The sequence below is a fragment of the Vicugna pacos genome, chromosome X (genome assembly GCF_048564905.1).
Source record: "Vicugna pacos chromosome X, VicPac4, whole genome shotgun sequence".
Lineage (NCBI taxonomy): Eukaryota > Metazoa > Chordata > Mammalia > Artiodactyla > Camelidae > Vicugna > Vicugna pacos.
In genome coordinates this window covers 65,265,730-65,285,275 of record NC_133023.1, presented here as the reverse complement: position 1 = coordinate 65,285,275, position 19,546 = coordinate 65,265,730, and the positions used below count along the sequence as shown (strand labels likewise).

Below are 19,546 nucleotides of genomic sequence, written 5' to 3'. Positions count from 1 at the left end.
TTAAAAATAAATAACAGCTGAACTTTGTAGAGATAGATGCAATCACTGAAGTTTTATTGTCTTTCACAAAACTCAGACTTGCTGAATTACTGTTGATTGGAACTTCTGCTGTATCAGTACAGTTTAAGCTGGCGAGTCACTAAAAAGCACAGTGATGATGACCAATGGTCACTCCGTATTCTCTTATAACAGACCTTTTTTGTTGGGTTTATTTTTAATGGTATTTGATAAAGTGTTTCAAATATATTTCTGTAGTGGCTTTTGTTTTTGGGTAGTATTACCTACTGTATTTAGTACAGTAGTAGATTTTTTTAGGTAATTTCCATAAAACTTATACTTCCTTGCATCTAGGCCCCATAGTACAGTCTAGAAAGTAGATGTACAGAGCTATCTTACCAGGCATCATGTTAGGTTCCAAGATGGCTGATATGAACTGTACCAAATCTGGGACCTGACTGACATCTCAGCCATCAGTGTTCACCATGTTTGGTAGCTTAATTGTCCATCATTAAAGACGTGTAAACCCTTGGATCACTAGGCTGCCATTTAATGCACTGGAGGAAAACGTGTATCTTGTAGCGCCTTATTACCTTCAAAAAATTAATGGTGCAGTGTTTCCCTTCTACTAACAGCACTTTCTCTATTTAAAAATCTCTAGCTTACCAATATATACTTTATAAATCATTTTTTAAAACGTGAATTGCAGCGTATTCCTAATTTTCTAGGTACTAGATGAGTACTCCCATGGTTATTCTAACTCTGAGCTTATATTCTGTCTAAAATGAAGTCACAATAATCCATTTAACATGTACAGATAGAGAATAAACATATACTTTCAGGGAGCCAATAAGGTGGAGAAATTGAGGAATTATTTCACTCTCTGTAATGATCTTTGCAAGTTGTCAGGAATTAGAACAACTCTGAGAGTAACTTTTACTCTCTGACACCATGTTGCTTTCCTTCATAATGGCAAAAAGGATGGTACTGACAGTGAGGCAGGTTGTATGATGGTTATCAGAGAAGCCACTGGGACCAGATCACCTGAGTTTTCATTCAGCAATACCATTTACTAAATGACCTTGAGCAAGTCACTTGACCTCTCCTTTCCTTGCCTCAGTCTCCAAATCTGTAAAACTCTCTCCCATAGAGCTGTAGGGGGCAGTGTGTTAATACATGTAAAGCTTCTAGCATGTAATAAGCATTCAACGCGAGCCATAATGATTATTTGTATTGTTCTTGTTATCGGCTGTGTGCCCCAAAGACTATTGCATAACCAATAGTTATTTGCTCATTTCTCTTGTAATTCCCACTTCTCATGTAAATGACTGCTATTTGAGTTTTGAATGCAGCTCTCAAGAACTACTTGGGGAGGTGGGGATTATTCAGTGGTAGAGTACAGGGTTAGCATGCACGAGGTCCTTGGTTCAATCCCCAGTACCTCCATTAAAAAACAGTACAAAAAAGGACTGCTTGCTATTTATTTTGCTTGTTACCCACTCATAGAAGATTTCTTCAATGGCTCATTGTCACCGAGTAGCACCCCTCTAACCACAAAAAAACTTTTTAAAGACCAAGTGTAAAAATGATTGATAAGATTATCACACAGAGGAGTCTTCATCAACCTCCTCATTTTGCCCAGCACTTTTTACAAAACACTGATTTTCGTCATTTGAGCATGAGGTACGTGATGAAAATACAGAGGTGACAGAGAATAAATGTCACCATTATGAGCAACACATATCTCCCCTAACAGGCAAGACTAGTATGAGGGAAAAAGCTAAAGACAAGCAATATGAAAAACATATGTGTACAGCTGTCCGCTTTGGCAGTTACAGAAATTTATATGTAGATATCAAGTCATCTTTTTTCCAAGAGCACGAAAATACTGCCTATGTTCTCATTTAAAATTAAGGGGAAATTTGTTGAATTATTGTGACAGTGTCTCATTATTGGACTTCTTCCTCTGTAATATTCACCATCATTCTCTCAGACTGTTACTGGAGAGTAGGTTCTTGTCTTGCAAAGAATTTCAGAGTGAGCCATAGTAAAGTGAAAGTAAGTTTAAATAGAGGAATATACATTGCATAGACAGAATGAGGTCTGTCTCAGAATGGAGAGTGGCCCTAGGGTGTTGGGGGTGTTTAGTTTTTATGGGCTAAGTAATTTGATATGCTAACAAGTGGGAGGATTATTCCAACTGTTTTGGGGAAGAGGTGGGAATTTCCAGGAATTGAGCTCCTGCCCACTTTTTGGCCTTTTATGGTCAGCCTGGGAACTGTCATGGTGCTTGTGGGTGTGTCATTTAGCAGCTAATGTATTATAATGAGCCTATGATGAGACCCAAGGTCTACTGGAAGGCGAATCTTCTGCCATCTTGGGCCAAGTTGATTCTAACCAGTGTATGTCCTATCTTCAGCAGCTATGTAATTCTTCTAATGGTTGTGCCCTGCCCCCTTCCCTCCTGTCTCAAAACTAGTTGTTAACATTCTTTACATTCTAATGTTTCTTCTACATAGTATATGCCCACTGTTAATAAATCATGTTTTTGTAAACTAGGTGGTTTTTTGATGGCTTACTAAAATATCATAGATGCCTCTATTGCACTTTATATTTTTTCAGAGGGCCCATTTACCATAAACATGTCATAGAAATTAGTTTTCAAACAAAAAGATACTTGATAGTATTATATACTAAAGTAGCAATGTTTTCATAACAAGTGTGATATATAATGAAAGGAGGTCTTTGTAGAAAATTACCTTTAATTTTAGCTAAGTGCATTTCTTACGCTTTTGATAATACTGTAATAGCCTATAACATAATGTTTTATGATTTTTTTAACCTCATACAATCTCTGACTAATTCTGAACTTGATGCCCTTGCTTTTCTTGGAATCTGGGAAGATACCTAAAAATTGTTTTTCCCCAAAAGGGGAGTTGATGCATGTGTGTGTGTGTGTGTAAACACAGAAAAATGTGACTGAAGTTGGTAACAGCTCATCTATAGCTGCTTACATGAAAGTTACAAACACTGGTGGAGCAACTCACATGACAAAAAGATATCCCTGGGCAAGTGAGAATGCTAATTATGTGGTTCAAACTTTTAACTTGCTTGTCTGTTTTGGGGCCTTAACCTAATTCAGCTTGTTTATTTTTAGTGAGCCAGCAGTATTTCATGTGCCAGTATCAATGGGAAATTGATGGTGAAAGTGGGACTGTTTGTCTCAATCACATCAGTTTCACTGTTTCAGTAGTATTCCATTACTAACCATAGGAGGCAGAATGCCACTTAAGAAATGTAGCTGAACAGTCCTACAGAAAGGTTAGAAATCCTTCTAACCCTCTTTTTACTTTGTTGAATGCAATGTCTCAAATAGTACCAGGTGTACCAGCATAATTAATAAATATTGTTCCATAATTTGATATGTGACTGGTGAACAAGATTAGCAAGAAGGGAGAATATGTTGTAGCTGATGTTCTGGGTGAAATTTATAGTCAAAAGGATTTCCAGACACGTGAAATTTTGCTTGCTTGTCCTAGTATGTCATTTCTTATATTATTCTAAATTTCTCAGTGGAAATAAACCCTAATTTCCTTGTTGTTCTATACCAGAAGGAATTATTACCTAACCTAATTAGCTTGTTCAGAGCTACTAAAATGATTAAATTTAGAAAGCTGGTAGGAATCTTATGCCATATTTAGAGAAAGCCACTTATCTCTACCACTGATTTATATTTTTCCTTATAATCTAATTATGAAATATTTTAAGGATGTTTCAGAAAGAACAGAGAATAGAAAAAGACCATCCATGTGACCACTAACAGTTTTGCCAAATCTTAACATTTTGCCATATTTGCTCTAAATATGTTTTTTAAAGAAACTGAGCAATTGAAATCTTCAGTGTAACTTCACTCTTTCCCTTCCCAGAGATAACTATTGTCCTGAATTTGGTGGCTATAATTCCTTTAAATGTTTGTGTACTTTTACTGCATATATATGTATCCATAAATGATATATAGTACTAGTTTGCATATAAAGTTTTGAAACTTTTCATTTATAAATGATGTCACTTTGGACATACTCTTCCCCAACTTGCTATTATTGCTCAATATTTATGGGTTTTTTTTGGTCATTTATCCATGTTGATAGTCAGTTCATTCATTTAAATGGCTTATAGCATTCCATAGTACAGTGTGAGAGATTTAGCCAACTGTATGGTTAGAGGATGCAGTCCCCCCACGACTGCCCACACTTCTTTATTTTTCTTTTTTTTTTTTAATTGACATATATTCAGTTTACAATGTTGCATCAGTATCTGGTATACAACATAATGTTTCAGTCATATATATTCATTTTCATATTCTTTTTCTTTATAGATTACTAGATATTGAATATAGTTCCCTGTGCTATACAGAAGAAACATGTTTATCTATTTTATATATAGTAGTTAGTGTCTGCAAATGTTGAACTCTCAATTTATCCCTTCCCACCCACTTTCCCCTCCCCGTAACTGTAAGTTTGTTTTCCATGTCTGTGAGTCTGTTTATGTTTTGTTAATAAATTCATTTGTCTTTTTAGATTCCACATATAAGTAATATCACATCGAATTTTTCTTTCTCCTTATGGCTTATTTCATTTAGAATGATGATCTCCAGGTCCTTCCATGTTGCTGCAAATGACATTATTTCATTATTTTTTATGACTGAATCATATTCCATTGTATAATCATACCGCAGCTTCTTTAACCAGTCATCTGTTAATGGACATTTAGGTTGTTTCCTTGTCTTTGCCCACACTTGTGACACAAACTGCAAGTTTGGGGATTCCCAAAACCACCCTCAGTTTTGATAGTTCACTCAAAGGACTCCCGGGACTCACTCAAAGCTGTTACACTCACACTTATGCTTTATTACAGGGGATCAGTGTAGATTGAGATCGGTCAAGGGAAGAAGGGATAGAATACAGGGAGTTCCAAATGTGGAGCTTTCACTTGTCCTCTTCCCACGGAGTCAGGACAGCGATTCTCTCCTGGCACTGATGAATGGCAGTGCGCACTGAGATGGCTAACCAGTGAAGCTCACTCCATTGCTTGGGCATGACTGATTTGGCCATGGGGCTGATCTCAGTCTCCAGCCACACCAGAGGTTGACTGATACCACATGACCCAGCGCCTCCACCCTAAATCACACTTCGGTCTTTCTGGCATGGCTAGTTCCTACCTTAAGACTCTCGTATGGCCAGCCCTAACCTCAAATCATATTGTTAGACTGCCTGGTGACCCAAGTCCACACAGACAAACAAGGACACTTCTTGTAGACGTGGCATTCCAAGGGCTTAGATATCATCTCCCAGAAGCCACAGACAAAGGACAAACATCTTTGTGGACCGGGTTAAATTCTTTATTATGCATATGAATATGCCACATTTTCTTCTGTTCATTCTCTTGATGGATATTTGGGTTGCATGTGATATATATCAAATAGTATCTATATTATTTAATTAATGAATACTTTCTGTAATACTGTGTGCCAGGTACTGTGTAGCTTCTTTACAAATATTAACACATTTAATCCTCAGGAGACTCCTATATGAAATAAGTGCTATTTTCTTATTCTACAGATGAAGAAAATAGGATACAGGGAGCCTAAATGCCTTTTTCAAGGTCACATAGCCAGTAGATGGAATAGCTGGAATATGAACTCAAGCAGTCAGAGTCCTTCCTCATAACATTCTGTTATGCTGCCTAAGAAAACTACAGCAACAAATATTTTTATTCAGATCTTTTTTTCTATACACATATACAAAAGAGTCTTTGTAAGATTTATGCCTAAGAGTAGAATTGCTGCACTGTAGGAGTATGTGTCTTCAGCCTTATTAGACACTGCCAAATTATTATCCAAACTGATATTTTTAAACAATTTGTAAGATATTTGTACATATGTTTTCTAGGCTGTGGCTTTTCACTTTCTTTTGTTATCCAGATGTTTATAATTTTAAGGTACTCTGTTTTTTTCCAATGTTTTCTCTGTGATTTTGCTTTTTGCATCTTTTTAAGAAATATTTTTGGGGGGAGGGTATAGTTCAGTGGGAGAGTTTGTGCTTAGCATGCACAAGGTCATGGGTTCAATCCTCAGTACCTCCATTAAAATAAACAAACAAACAAAAAACATAATTACTCCCCCCCCAAAAAAGCAAAACCAAAAAAGTATTTCTTTCCCCTGAGCTCAAATGTACATCCTCCTATATTTTCTTCTAGAAGCTTTGCTTTTTACATTTATGCCTTTCATCTACCTGGGATTGATTCTGAATATGGTGTAAAGCAGTTATCTCAAAACCATTTTTGCAGTGGTCCATTCATTCCCCACTGGTCCGTAATTTCACCTCTGTCGTGATCATATCCATATACTTCTGGTTCTTTTTATTAGTTTGCTCTTGCTGCCATAACAAATCACCACAAACTTAGTAGCTTTAAACAACACAAGTGTGTTACCTTACAGTCTTGGAGGTCAGAATTCTCAAATGGTTAGGCAGGGCTGCATTCCTTCTTGGGGCTCTAGAAGAGAATCTATTTCTTGTTTATAAAGACCGCCTGCCTTCCTTGGCTTGTGACCCTCTTCCAGCAGTGGCTTTGACCTCTGCTTCCATCTTCAAATCTTCTCTGACTTTGACCCTTCTGCTGCCTTTTTTTAAAGTAACTTTCTGATGAGATATCACCCACTGGGATAATCCTGGATAATCTCCCCATCTCAAGATCCTTAATGTGATCACACCTGCAGAGTCCCCGTGCTGTGCAAGAGAACCTACCCACAGGTTCCAGGAATTAAGATGTGAAGATCCATGGTGGGGGCATTTACAGCCTATCACAGTCTTCTTTCTGGACCTTCCATTAGTCTTGTATTTTTAATTCATCCCTTTTAAGCATACTCATCATATAATCTCTATCTGATAACTCTACTATCTGAATAAAGTTTTGGGGGAATCTAATCCTGTGATTTATTGTGTCTGTTAATTCTCACTCAGGATAAGATGTGTTTCTTCATCTGTTGTATAATTTTAGATTATAAACTCATCAAACTGTCTATGACAGTCTCGTGTGGCCCGGGTTGAGGTCATATGGCTCCAGAAAGTTTCAGCAATTGCTTCCACCAAGTTTCCAAGTATACTACTGACCCAGAGCCACTTTTCATGATGTTTTATTGATTAAGGGTTTATTGGCTCATCTAGTCGTATAATTTCAAATCCCAGCTTGTGTGAGGGCAGACCACTAGTTATAAATACAGAGGTGTAATCGTCCTCCACCCAGAGTTTCAGATAAAATAAATTATGTTTTCTCTCTCGTAGTAAGTGGATTTTTCCTCTAGATCAGCCTTTCACGGAAGTATAGTCCTTTAAGGATCCAGACATTATTAGAGAATATCTCATTTTCTACTCCTTGCCTTGTTTGGATCCTAAGGCCCCTCTTTTCCCTACGTGGGCATTAAAACCCAAGCCCTTAGATTCATGAGTTAGGCAAACTCCTTAGAGCTTCTGCAGCATTAACTCCTGTGCTTACTGCTCTAGTTTTCAGTTCTTAGTTTAGTTTTTGCTTACTTTTATGGTAAGCAAAATCTCCAGAGTCTTCCCTGCTTACTTTCTCCTTGAAGTTTCTCTGTGGTCACTTCTGCTGCAGGGATCTCACCCATCACCTCTTGAGGCTATTTGTAGCCTATATATATATATATATATATATATATCTTAGATGATCAGTAACTGGTTTGGTGGTGGGGATAGCTGAGCTTTGCTTAGGGACACTTTCAGCTTGGTCGCAATTCTAGGCTTCCACATCGTATTATTAGTAGTACCTTGCTGTGTTAAAATATTACCAATCTTACTTCTGAGAGATTCTTAATACCTTGATAGAAAAAATAGCACATGATCAAAATCTTTTTTTCTCTAGGACCAGTTATTAATGTCAGATATTTAAAAGGCCATAATGTTACCTTAATTTTCAACTCAAGAATCCTAATTCTCATTTTCCTATTCTCTTCCTAGGATGTGTGCGGTGTTCGGTGGAATCTATTGTCTTCGCCATTCAGTACAGTGCCTTGTTGTGGACAAAGAATCTGGAAGGTAAGGATGATATAAGTTACCTTCCTATATTTACACCCCAAGCACAGGTGAAAAATGCTAAAGTCGATTTTAAAAAAAAATGATTCTTCAAAGATCCTCCTTGGTATTAATAACATATCAACCTTGATTAAAAGTAATTTGTGTTTAGATCCGTCAGAACAAGGAAAGTGAGTTCAGAATATAGAAACTAAATTAATTTCCCTGCAATATGACTATAGCTCCTGATCATCCAAGCTTGGAAGACAAATCATTTCAGCTGCCGGGGGTGGGTGATGAGTGATGTTAGTTTTCCTTGTGGCCTTACCTCCTCTAATTGATTTTCATCAGATGACAACAAAGCCCTGTGTTATTGCATTTTTAAAAATGGAGCTCACCTAAAGACTCATCAGATTAATCTCTGCTGATAATGCATGTCACTCCAAGAGAAAAGACTTTAATGAGTTTTTAGGTAGATTGTTGTCATAAACTATAGTGCCCTGTTATCTGAGAATAAATTCTTTCACAACCATATCAGGCCTGCAAGCTGGTTGAGGATTAAAATAAGAAAGTACCTGTTTTTAAAGAAAGCTGAGTACTATCTATTTATCTGTGTATGTTTATATTTCAATTATATTTTTCTAGGATTTATTGTTTAGTTACTAAGATAAGATCTCACCTGAATTACACTAAGTTAGTAGTATTCTTTGATTTCTAGGTTTTACGCTGAAACTTAAATGGATCAACTGATTACGTTTTAGGAGCTGTTCAAATTGCTATGTGTTTTTCTTTTTTGTTATATGTTCTTAAGCATCTACTGACCTATATCTCTTATATGACTGTTTTTAGGAATATGTAAAGAAATAGTATTATTCAGGTTATGAAATACCTTAATATCTTGAACTGGCAGCTTAAAAACATAAATTTTAAGCTTTTTTTCTCATTTTATAATAATTCCAAATAGTCTAAGTGACATAAAATGCCTTTTAACTTCTTGTAGACCAGTTATAGTGCAATAGCTAGTATTTTGAGATATGGTGGAGAAAAAATTCAACTAGAAATGTAATATTTAGACAGTGAATTTGCTTTAGAAAAGTAATTCTCTAGTATGAGATAAAATAGACACATGGTTTAAAGGCTTATAGTTTCCTTTTAGCACTTTAACAGAAAGGTACTACATAAATGAAACATGATGATCTCAAGTGAAAAATCTATCCTTGAAGGCCTAGGGTATTCATATATTGATGAGTGAAGAGCTCTGTGGAGGTTCATGAAGGAATAGTTGTCTTTATGACTCTTAGAGTCATTTGTCCTTATGCATTCATTTTGAAACATACACATGTTCCCATGTTGGAAAGCCAGATAATGAATTGCTTGTTTGGTGCTTATTTACTTAGATCCTTTTACCTTTTTTGGGCCTCATTCCAGTCCCACATATTACTCTTAGTGACATGAAGAATTTGCATGGCTCATGTTTGTTTAAAAAAATTGGATGTATTAGTACAGTAATAGCATTTGTTCAACTAAAGGCTACATTTACCTTAACTTTGACTTAGTTTTTATTACAGACTCTTAACAGAAGAAGTCTTCTTTATGACCTACTCTAGATTTCAATTGCAACCGATAGCTGAGGGCTAAGGGTTTAGACCCTTTAGACCTTTCAACCCTTTGGAGACCAAAGTTTGGTAGTTTTCAAATTTTATTGTGCCTATCAATCACCAGATAAAATTGTTTAAAATGCAAATTTCTATCTCTCACCCTGGGAGAGTGAAATTGGGTCATCTGCTTAGAGTGGAGCCAGGGAATTTGCAGTTTTAAGGAACACCCTCAAATGAAAATAATGTAGATAACACTGAAAAACAGTGATCTGTAAGGTAAAGTTCAGGATTTAGCCAATGGTACTGTGTTCTATGATGGACTAGGGAGACTCTCAGTCTTAATCTTAATTCATTTCTTTTATATCTTCATAGAAAGACTTCTCAGACATAACAATTATTGTCTGACAACTCTTAAGGCATGCAATGGTCAGGTAGCCCTGGAATGAAAGAAGACCTGGGACTCTATCACAGCCACGAGTGACAGTGGGCAAAAGTCACTTTTCTCTGGGCAAAGCCAGTTCCTTGATCTGTAAGATGAGTTAGATGGACTCTGCAGTAATTTTCAGGTCTCCTCCTGGATATGATGTTCTTTGGTTGAATTATTGAAAGTACTTAGAAAGTACTAAGTTTTTCCATAACATTTAGAAATAAATTGTCTTAAAATGTTTTACATGCCCAAATGTAGTCCATTTGCACATATTGGGTAATCTTCAGTCCCAGTGAGAAATTCAAAAAATGTCTGAACAACTGGTATGTGTCTATTTTAATGAATAAAAATGAAATAGCAAAATATCTACTTCTGCTATTTATTATTATTTTACTAGAACCTCAGTTTTCCAATGAATGACTTTTTCTTGGCCATCTTGGGTCTTTAAGATACAGCCATTGTGTATTCTCTGTGTGATTCTCTTACTGGAAAATTTATTCCAAGCCATAGATGTTTATTTCCTTAATAGTAGGACAGTTTTTAAAATTTGACCTCTGTGTGTAATATTCATGATATCTACAGTATTCTCACTCTACTAAATTACTTAAGTGATCTTGAAAAAATTTTATTTAAGAGACAACCAGTACTTCAAAATTGCAAATTCATATCCTCATTAATAATTACCAAATTTATGTTGTTGATTCTTAAAAAAAAACCCATTCTTTCAAGTCAAATAGTCTCTATAAATATCTAAAACTACCGTTGATTAAAGTTGACTCGGGCCAATGTATCTTTCCCAAACATCACCTTGCCATTCAAAGTCAAATAATTGAGAGACCTACCAGTAATAGAAGATGTTTTGTCAAGACTTGAATAGAAAATAAAGTGAGAGATAATTTTTTGAGGGAAAAACCTTGAGCTTATATTTGGGCATATCCAGCATACATTTCTTTGTAAGGAATCCAGATTGACGCAAACAGTTGTTTATTTTAAGTGTAATTGGCATATTAATCAAGGGATCTGCAAAGGTTTGCATTTGTCTCCTCTTAGATGGCCTTTCCTCTCCTACTTTACTATATGGAGTACTTGGCATCCCCTTTCCTCTTTGGTGTAATTAAGAGCTACTCATGCTTTGGGTCTAAGGTCTAAGTTTATTTCCTGATCCTACGGACTAGATCAGAACCCTCTGCCAGCGCCCAACTCAGGTCCCCTTGTATGATTGTAAATTCCCTATAAGAAAAGGCAGGATCTCATTACTCTGTCTCTAGAACCAAGGCAGGTTCCTGTCACCCATTATACTCAATAGCTTTGTATTAAATGAATGAATGAAGATTAGAAACTGATGAGAGCCCTTTTTTGTGCCTTTCTTTTCACCTTTCATTGAGGAAAGCTGATGGAAGCATAAATGATCATAGCATTGAGTTTAGCGTGTGGATTACACATCAGAGTATTGTACAAACTTTGAGAGAAGAAATACGGAATATGGAACCAAACTCATGCTTATTTTCAGCTAGACCTTATTTTTCGTTCTTGTTTAATTCACTCTTCTTGAGATGCACATTGACTGTGCTCTATTTGCTATGTTACCATTGGCTCTGCTTTCTTAATTTTCCAAGGACATGGGTATCAGTGGTTCTTTTTTCTACCCTCTTACTAAATTCTAATACTGAACCCCTCTGGTGACTGTTTCTGGAAACACTGAATGCTCTTGTTGAGCAACTTTCTTTTCCTTTACAGCAGTGCTGACCATGTAAAACGCCTGCAAATTAGATTTGGCTGTTTAGCAATGTAGCATTCGATAGTAGGGTAGCGTATGGATGACCTTGGGCCAGATATGTCTGTAATCAATAGTCTGAATCTAATTACTTCAGCTAGTGTTCCTTCTGAACTTCAGCTGTCTCACTTACTAGATTTTCTGGTGTTACTATTTTTTGGAGATGTCTTTTTTTCCTGATGTCAGGAGTAACTGGATCTTTCTCAGATATTTGAAAGTTAGTTATGAATAGTATGTTAGACCAAGCATGAGGTGACTGATTCTTAATACCATTTGTCATTGTGGGGAAATCACTGCATTTCTGATTTTAGTATGTTCCATTTGTAAAATGGTAGCAATAATATTCTAGATATTTAACCACCACCAACCCACATGCTGGTTTCTGTGGGGGTAAACAGATGAATAAAATATGAATCTTGCCCTTGTGTACAAAGAGACAGCAGGAAAGAGTACAGGTTGACCTGGATCTGTAGAACTGGATCTGTACCCTGGCTTCCCCACAATACTAGCTGAGTGAACGTTAACAAGTTGTTTAAACTCTCTGTGCTCCAGTTACTTTATCTGTAAAGCAGGATAGGACAGTACCTATCTCATTAGATTATTACGAGTATTAAGTGAACAGATAAAGCACATAGAACCCACATAGCAAGAACTCAGTACATGTTAACTAATAACAGTTACTAATGTAATTGGACGCTTTGGAATCCCATGGTGGAAATACAGTCCTTCTATGCTATGCTAAGGAATTTAGACTACAATCAGTGGTAGTTTTAAGTGGGTGAATAACAAGATTAGATTTGCTGCTTTTAAGTTTGCAATCCTGGCAGTGATCTGGAAGAAGTATGGTGATGGAAAGAGTTTCTTTACTTTCTAAGTCAGAGACTCTGTATCTTTGTTTGTATCTCTGCACTATTCACGTGCAAGGAAGACTTCCATCATCCATCCATCTGTTCCGTCATCCATGCAACAAGTATTACTTGTCTGTGTGCCAGGCACTGGGGACACAGCACAGAACAAGGCAGTCATGGTCTTTGTTCTCATGGAGCTTAGAGTCTACTGGGCAACACCGAAGAACAAATAAATTAATGAGATAATTAACACATTGAGATCGGTTCAGTATGCAGATCTGGCTCTGTCCTTCCCTGTGTATAAAAAGCTTCAGCGACTTTATATTACTGTGAAATCTAAGACTCTTTACATCATTTACATGAGACGTGAGACTATGGGATCTGACTTTTGCCTGTCTCTGTAAGTTTCTCTCTCTTCCCTCCCTGTTGCCGTTTTATTGTCAGTTAATACTGAACTGCTTGTGGTTCCATGAACCTCTCTTACTTGCCTTTTTTCCCCCTACAAATGCTGCTCTTCCACTGGAAATACCCTTTTTTGCTTACATAACTGGTTTTTATCCTTTGAAAGCAGCTAATACATCACTTCCTCCAAAGAACATTCCCTGATACTCTACCCGCCCCCAGCTTTCACCTCTTAGGGCAGTACTTGGCACATGGTTGTTATGTCATACATTTAGGTCAGACAGATGAGCCACCAACCCGCTAGCAGTCCATTGTCTTTTTAGACTTAACAAGAGTCTAGGGCAGTGTCAGTGGAGATGGAGAGAAGAGGCCAGTTTCCAGAAATTTTTATAAGGTGAAATCAAAATTGAGCACCAGATTAGATGTGGAAAGAAAGATTTTGAGCTAAGGAAACTGCATCTGCTGGTCATGCCATTAACTGAGATTGGGATTACAAGGCAGGAAGCAGGTGAGGAGCCATGATGAACTCAGTTTGGGACATGCTAGGTTTAAAAAGGGTTTGGAGTCTATCCAGAAAGAAAGAGAAAATAGACCGTTAAAAAACATGGATACAGTAAAAAAAATATGGATACAGAGCTTGGGATTGATTAGAACAGAGAACCATAGGTTTGGAGTTAAACTTGTGTTTGAAGCTATTGGAGTAGCTTTTTAGCCAAGAAAAATGAGTGATAGGCATTTTGGAATGGTTTCATTGAAGCAGTAGCATTTGAACTAACGTGTTTGAGAAAGCATGGAAGGGCATAGTGAGTCGGGAGAATTCTTTTGTTTCCTTCAATGACTGGGAATCTTCTAACTTCCTTAATTAATGTATTTTCATTTTAATGACTTATGTGATTTCTGCATTCCTTACCATACAATGAGTTGAGATATTAATTCTGAAGATTGTAGAGATTGGATACCTGTTTTAATGTTCTTGTTCTCTTCTGGGCCAAGTTCCATATAACGAGTTTTCATCTTACTGATTGTTTTCTTCCTTATCATCATTTTGCTATTTATGCCCTCATGTCATTGAACCAAGAGCTGAATAACTGGTGATTTGTCAATTTAGAAAGCTCAGCTCTAGAAATGTTCTGTCTGACTTCAATGATTCTTATGATCAGCTTGGTCATTGTGTCCCTGTAACTGGGAACTCTCATCATGTTCCTCCTCAGTTTACTATTTATGAGGCTCAGCAAGGCCCTCAACTAAATCCAAAGTGATGTTAATCTTTAATGGCTTCCTCAGGTTCACGTGGGAGGGGTGGGCAGGAGGATATTTTCATGTCTCTAGCAGCACTGTTTCATTTTGTTATTTTCCATTACTTGAATGTCATCTAATTTTTTCTATTAATCTTTATAATACGAAGTCTAAGTCTAGGTCCCAAATCAATGTGCCTTTCCTCATTGTTCTCCCAATTAGGCCTAATATATGACAGTGAGTCAAGTATCTGAGGGGAAAACAAATCTTACCACTTACTTAAATGTGTCTTGGTTTGAAGAGCTTTGTTCGGGCCTAGTTCCTTAGTCCTTTAGAGTGAGACTGTCAGGTAAGTTGTGTTATTATCATCTGCTGGACTGCCTAGGCTTATGTGACCATCACCTTAGTTTCTGCAGAAATCAGTAGGTTTTTCTGTAGCAATAACTCTTGACTTTTTTTCACCTAGCCCAGCATAAAGAGACAGCAGTAGCTGTGGCACACTGTGATTCTTCCTTGGGATTTGGGAGCTTATCAGAATCTCCAGGGGTACTTATAATTTGAAAAAGTCCCCCAGGTGTGATTCTGATTTGCTTCCTTCTCCTCCTCCTCTGAGAATCACTGTTTCATTCGGAAGCTTCAGCATAAATAAGCATGTTTATTGGTATACTGTCCTCGCATAGTTGATAGTTGAGCTCCCTGATCTCTATGAGTCCATTCTTTCCTTTCCAGTGGTCCCCAGTAGTTCTAATACCATAACTTCTGAAACCAGTGTCTGCCTGTCACCAAAGCTGTAGCTGCCACCAAAGCAGCACTGGTATGTTGGGAAGCCTACAAGCCAAGAGGTCTCCACAAGCTTGAGGGCCAGGTTTAACTCAGTGGTCTATTTCAATGGGAGCCTTTTGCAAAAGACTGAGACTGGAGTCCAAGATTTAGGCTAACATCACTCCTCGTCCCAATTTTATTCCAGTATTTTGTGATGAAAAATTTTCAAATTTTCACCAAAATTGAACGACTTTCAGGGTGATCACCTGTATATCCAACACCTAGATTCTACAATTAACATTTTAATGTACTTAAATTATTATTAAATCATATTTATCCTTCTGTTCATCTATTCACCTCTTTGAAGCATCTCACAGTCAATTCCAGATATCAGTATATTTCCCCCTAAGCATTTCAGTATGCATATCATTAACTAGAGTTTAATATTTGCTTATAGCTTTTTATTTGATGTAAAATTTACATACGGTAAAGTGCCCAAATCTTAAGTGCTCATTAGCTGAGTGTTGACAAATGATAAATCTGTATAACCCAAATCCCTATCAAGATATAGAAGATTTTTAACACCCTCTTTTTTTTGGCCCAGATTATTCCCTCTTGCTTTCTATAGTCCCTGAGTTCAAGGTAAGCAAAAGGCTAGTCAGTGCTCCCAGGACGAATAGGGATCAATGTTTAATGATGGAGCATCAGATTTCTCTTTTCCATTGTCAGAGTACTTTGTGTTTTAAATTGTATATGAATATTTTAAAACAGGATACTGAGTGAGTAACTTACCTTTTAGTTTTTAAGTAATTATTTTTGAAAATACTATAGGTATAAATACCTTATATTTATTTAGTGAAGTATTTTATAGAGCAAGAACTCTAGTTTAATGAAACGTGAGGAGATATGCATAGAAACGTATGTGCAGAAGAGAAAGGAAATGGAGGTGAGATGGGGAAATATCACAAATATTAATGTAATGTAGTGTATGTATTAATATGTAGTTAATTGATTAGAAATATATTATGCATATCTTAACATCACGAGATACCATAGTCTGTCCTGAAAACAGTGACATGCCATTTATTCAAGAATATCATAATCTGCCATTAGGAGATACACATTAAATTCCTCTCACTATTGGTCTTGGGTATTTGTCATTTCATTGTTAATGCCTTTATGCCTGGTAAATATCTCTTATTTGGCTTCTTTTTTAGGGTGATGCAGCATATTTTAATATGCCATATGCCAGTATCTTTAAAATATGGCATAAGTTGGAAATTCTTTGCTTGTATTTTATGAGGAGCAGCACATAAGTATATTTCTAATAAAATCATTCTAGTCCCCAAAGGAGAAAATGTGGCAAAAGTAAATTGTGGTATTTCCATTCTAGAAAGATATAGGAAACATGTAGGCATTTGCATATAGTTCCTGAAATACTGCATACTGGCTTTGTCAGTGCTGGTAAGTCCATTTCAAGGATGTTGCCCTTAGTCCATTAGTTTGGATAATGAGCCCTATAAAGTACATTTATAACTTGTGGCACTGCAAGGAGATGGATTCTAATTTTCATCCTTTTAACTAGACACATTGAAAGAAGGTCAATGGAGGGTTCTATATGATTCATTGTCCCAACACATATCAGATGACAGAGACCTGATAATGTCCGTGCATAAGTGTTTTCCTTATTTGGAAACAGCACTTGAAAGAAATCTTTCTATGATCATCCTTTGAAGTAAAATGGAAACAGATATTAAAAGAAGCCCTATCCCTTTTTTTGTTTGTTTGTTTAAAACATTACCACACGTGTGACCAGATAGCTATTCTTGAACAAAAGGGACAGCAATACTTAACAGAAAAATAAAAAGTCTTTAGTGGCTTTTATAGGCTATGAATGATATAACAAGATGTTTAATCAACTTTTCCTTCCTCTTTTCTTAGATCTGCTAAGAAAAGAAAAAAGAAAAAAAGGAGAGTGCCTGTTTTCTAAACAAAGGAAAAGCTTCTATGTTCCTAAACATTAGAAAAGCTTATAGTATAGTACTCATCCTAACTTTATTCTTTATTATTAATAACATTCAAAATAAGTACTTAAGTTCTATTCTATACTTATTTTATAGTTTAAAAGACTTTAAAATAGCAACAAGAATACATATTCCATAATTTATTGTCAAAAATGTGAAATTGTAGGCAATTTTTTTTACTCTTGTCTTTCAAGAAATTGGCTTTAGATTCAAACTTGGTAGCTGATTAATGTTCATTTTCTCCGTTCCATAATCATTAACAAGAACGTTTTTGCTATGCTTATCTTTTTCGTAGATGTAAAGCAATCATAGATCACTTTGGTCAGAGAATAATCTCTAAGCATTTCCTCGTGGAAGATAGTTACTTTTCTGAGAACACATGTTCGCGTGTGCAGTACAGGTAAGGTACGCCTCCAGCCAGTCTGCAAGGGAAGGTGAAACTTAGGAAATTTATCCAGGTGATTACACTGATGCTTCTGTATGATTCTGTTCTTCAAGTAAGATGCAGATGGATACCAAACCAAAGATATATTCAACATGTTACCACTCTTCTCTTATAAGGTCTGGTTTGGAGGGAGCCTAGCTTCATTTTGACTCTTGCATCAGCTGGGGTCTGTCTGCAGGTCACGCCTCCTTTCATGAGCCAAGAAAAGATTAAAGCAGAACTTGACTTGGTTTGGGGAGGTGACACTTTTATCATGACTTAAATCTTTGAAATATGCCTTCTGGTGGTTGTATAGCTACATAAATGTTTATCCGTGGAATCTGAATCACTGATTAACTGTTTTCTGCATTACAGGCAGATCTCCAGGGCAGTTTTGATTACAGATAGATCTGTACTAAAAACAGATTCAGATCAACAGGTAACTCCAGTCCTGTACTTTTTAATAACATGTTGCTAACTTAATCTACATAGTAATAGGTAAAAATCAATATTGGTGAAATAAAATATATTAAGCCAAATGTGCTAATATGTTAATGGATTTTTTTAAAAAATGATATTATGTAATAATCTTGGTTTCTTAAAGATTTCCTTTCAGCAGAGCAAAGAATTGTGTCTTATGTAACAGATTTATTCTAGGATAATTGAACTGATCCTAGTTTTCCACAACTGTTTCTGACATTGAAAATATAATGTTATGGGAAGAGAAACATTTAAAAACATTTAAAAATCTTGGAGGAAAAAGCTTTATGGTAACCAACGCTACAGCAGTGGTTGTAAGCCCACCCCTAGGGGCCTGAAGTGAATGAGAATCAACATAGATTTTCAGTTATGACATTTCCTCATCACCATTGTTCATTTCAGTACCCTTTTCCTCCTTGAAACCCCTAATTCTGTAGGAATGTCTTTATGCCTTGGTTTTTCCTCAGTCCGAACACTTAAATTCCAGAATTTGTCCCCCTCTCCTTCTGACTGTATTTTACAGGGACTGAGAAAATCAGCTTAGAAGTGTGACTGTCAGACCTATTCTATATGCTGCTGCTAAAAATAGGTTCCCTAAATTTCCTTAACTTGGACTCTTTCTGTTACATAAACCAAACATGTTAGTTATACGTGTGAGTGCAAATGCGTCCATTTAATCATTCAGGAAACAGAGAGTGCCTTTTGCATGCCAGCCAGCTACTAGGATCTGAGGAGATAATGCTAACCATGATAGCATCCATGCCTTCATAGCCTGCAGTCTGGAGGATACAGATACAGATGGATAAATAGCAATGACAATTCAGCAATACAAGTGTGAGCGAGATATGCTATAGCAGCTATCATAAGTTGCCTCTCCCGGTAAACCATGAGCACTGTGAATGCGTCGAAGAGTAACAGAGAGGCAGAAAACTCAGGAGAGCAAATAGAGACAACTCTAAAGAAGCTAAGCTGTGAAGCGGAAGAGAGAGGAAGTGATTCCTGAAGAGGGATGTGGAAGTGAAGAGGGCATTTCTTTAAAATATTAGAATGTCTTTCAACTGATGGGGGTGGAGCCAGTAGAGAGGGAGAAATTGAAGATACCCAGGGGAAAAGGAGGGTGATTGATGCAGCAAGATCCAGGTAAAGGCTGGGGAGGATAGGTTTCAGAGAACAGATGAAAAGCATTGCCCTTAGATGGGATGTGAGACCCCTTGAAATAAGAGGGTGAATGTAGGACCATTGGTAGGTTTGGGAGTTCCCATCTGATGGGTTATATTTACTTCTTAAATTATAAGGTGAGGTCATCTCCTCAGAATGGGGCTGTGAGTGTGGGGATGGGTCAAAGCTCAAGGAAAGTTGTAAAATGATGAGTGTGGGGAGTTGGAAAGAGACCTGTCTTGTGGTCAGATGGCTGGGCCATGTTGATGGGTCCAGTTGAGGCTGAAGGTCATGGGTTTACGGTGGCATTGATCTGCTCCGATCCTTCCAGC

The 19,546-nt window shown here is 36.8% G+C and overlaps 1 protein-coding gene across 1 annotated transcript in view; it reads left to right on the top strand.

Annotated features, from left to right (window-relative positions):
• CHM (CHM Rab escort protein) overlaps nucleotides 1–19,546 on the top strand; it is a 152,039-nt gene that overhangs the window by 99,433 nt on the left and 33,060 nt on the right. Inside the window, exons 9-11 of the mRNA XM_006217755.4 lie at nucleotides 8,028–8,105; nucleotides 17,448–17,552; nucleotides 17,952–18,015. Of these exons, the coding sequence (XP_006217817.1) occupies nucleotides 8,028–8,105; nucleotides 17,448–17,552; nucleotides 17,952–18,015 (247 nt within the window). The remainder of the gene's footprint in view (nucleotides 1–8,027; nucleotides 8,106–17,447; nucleotides 17,553–17,951; nucleotides 18,016–19,546) is intronic.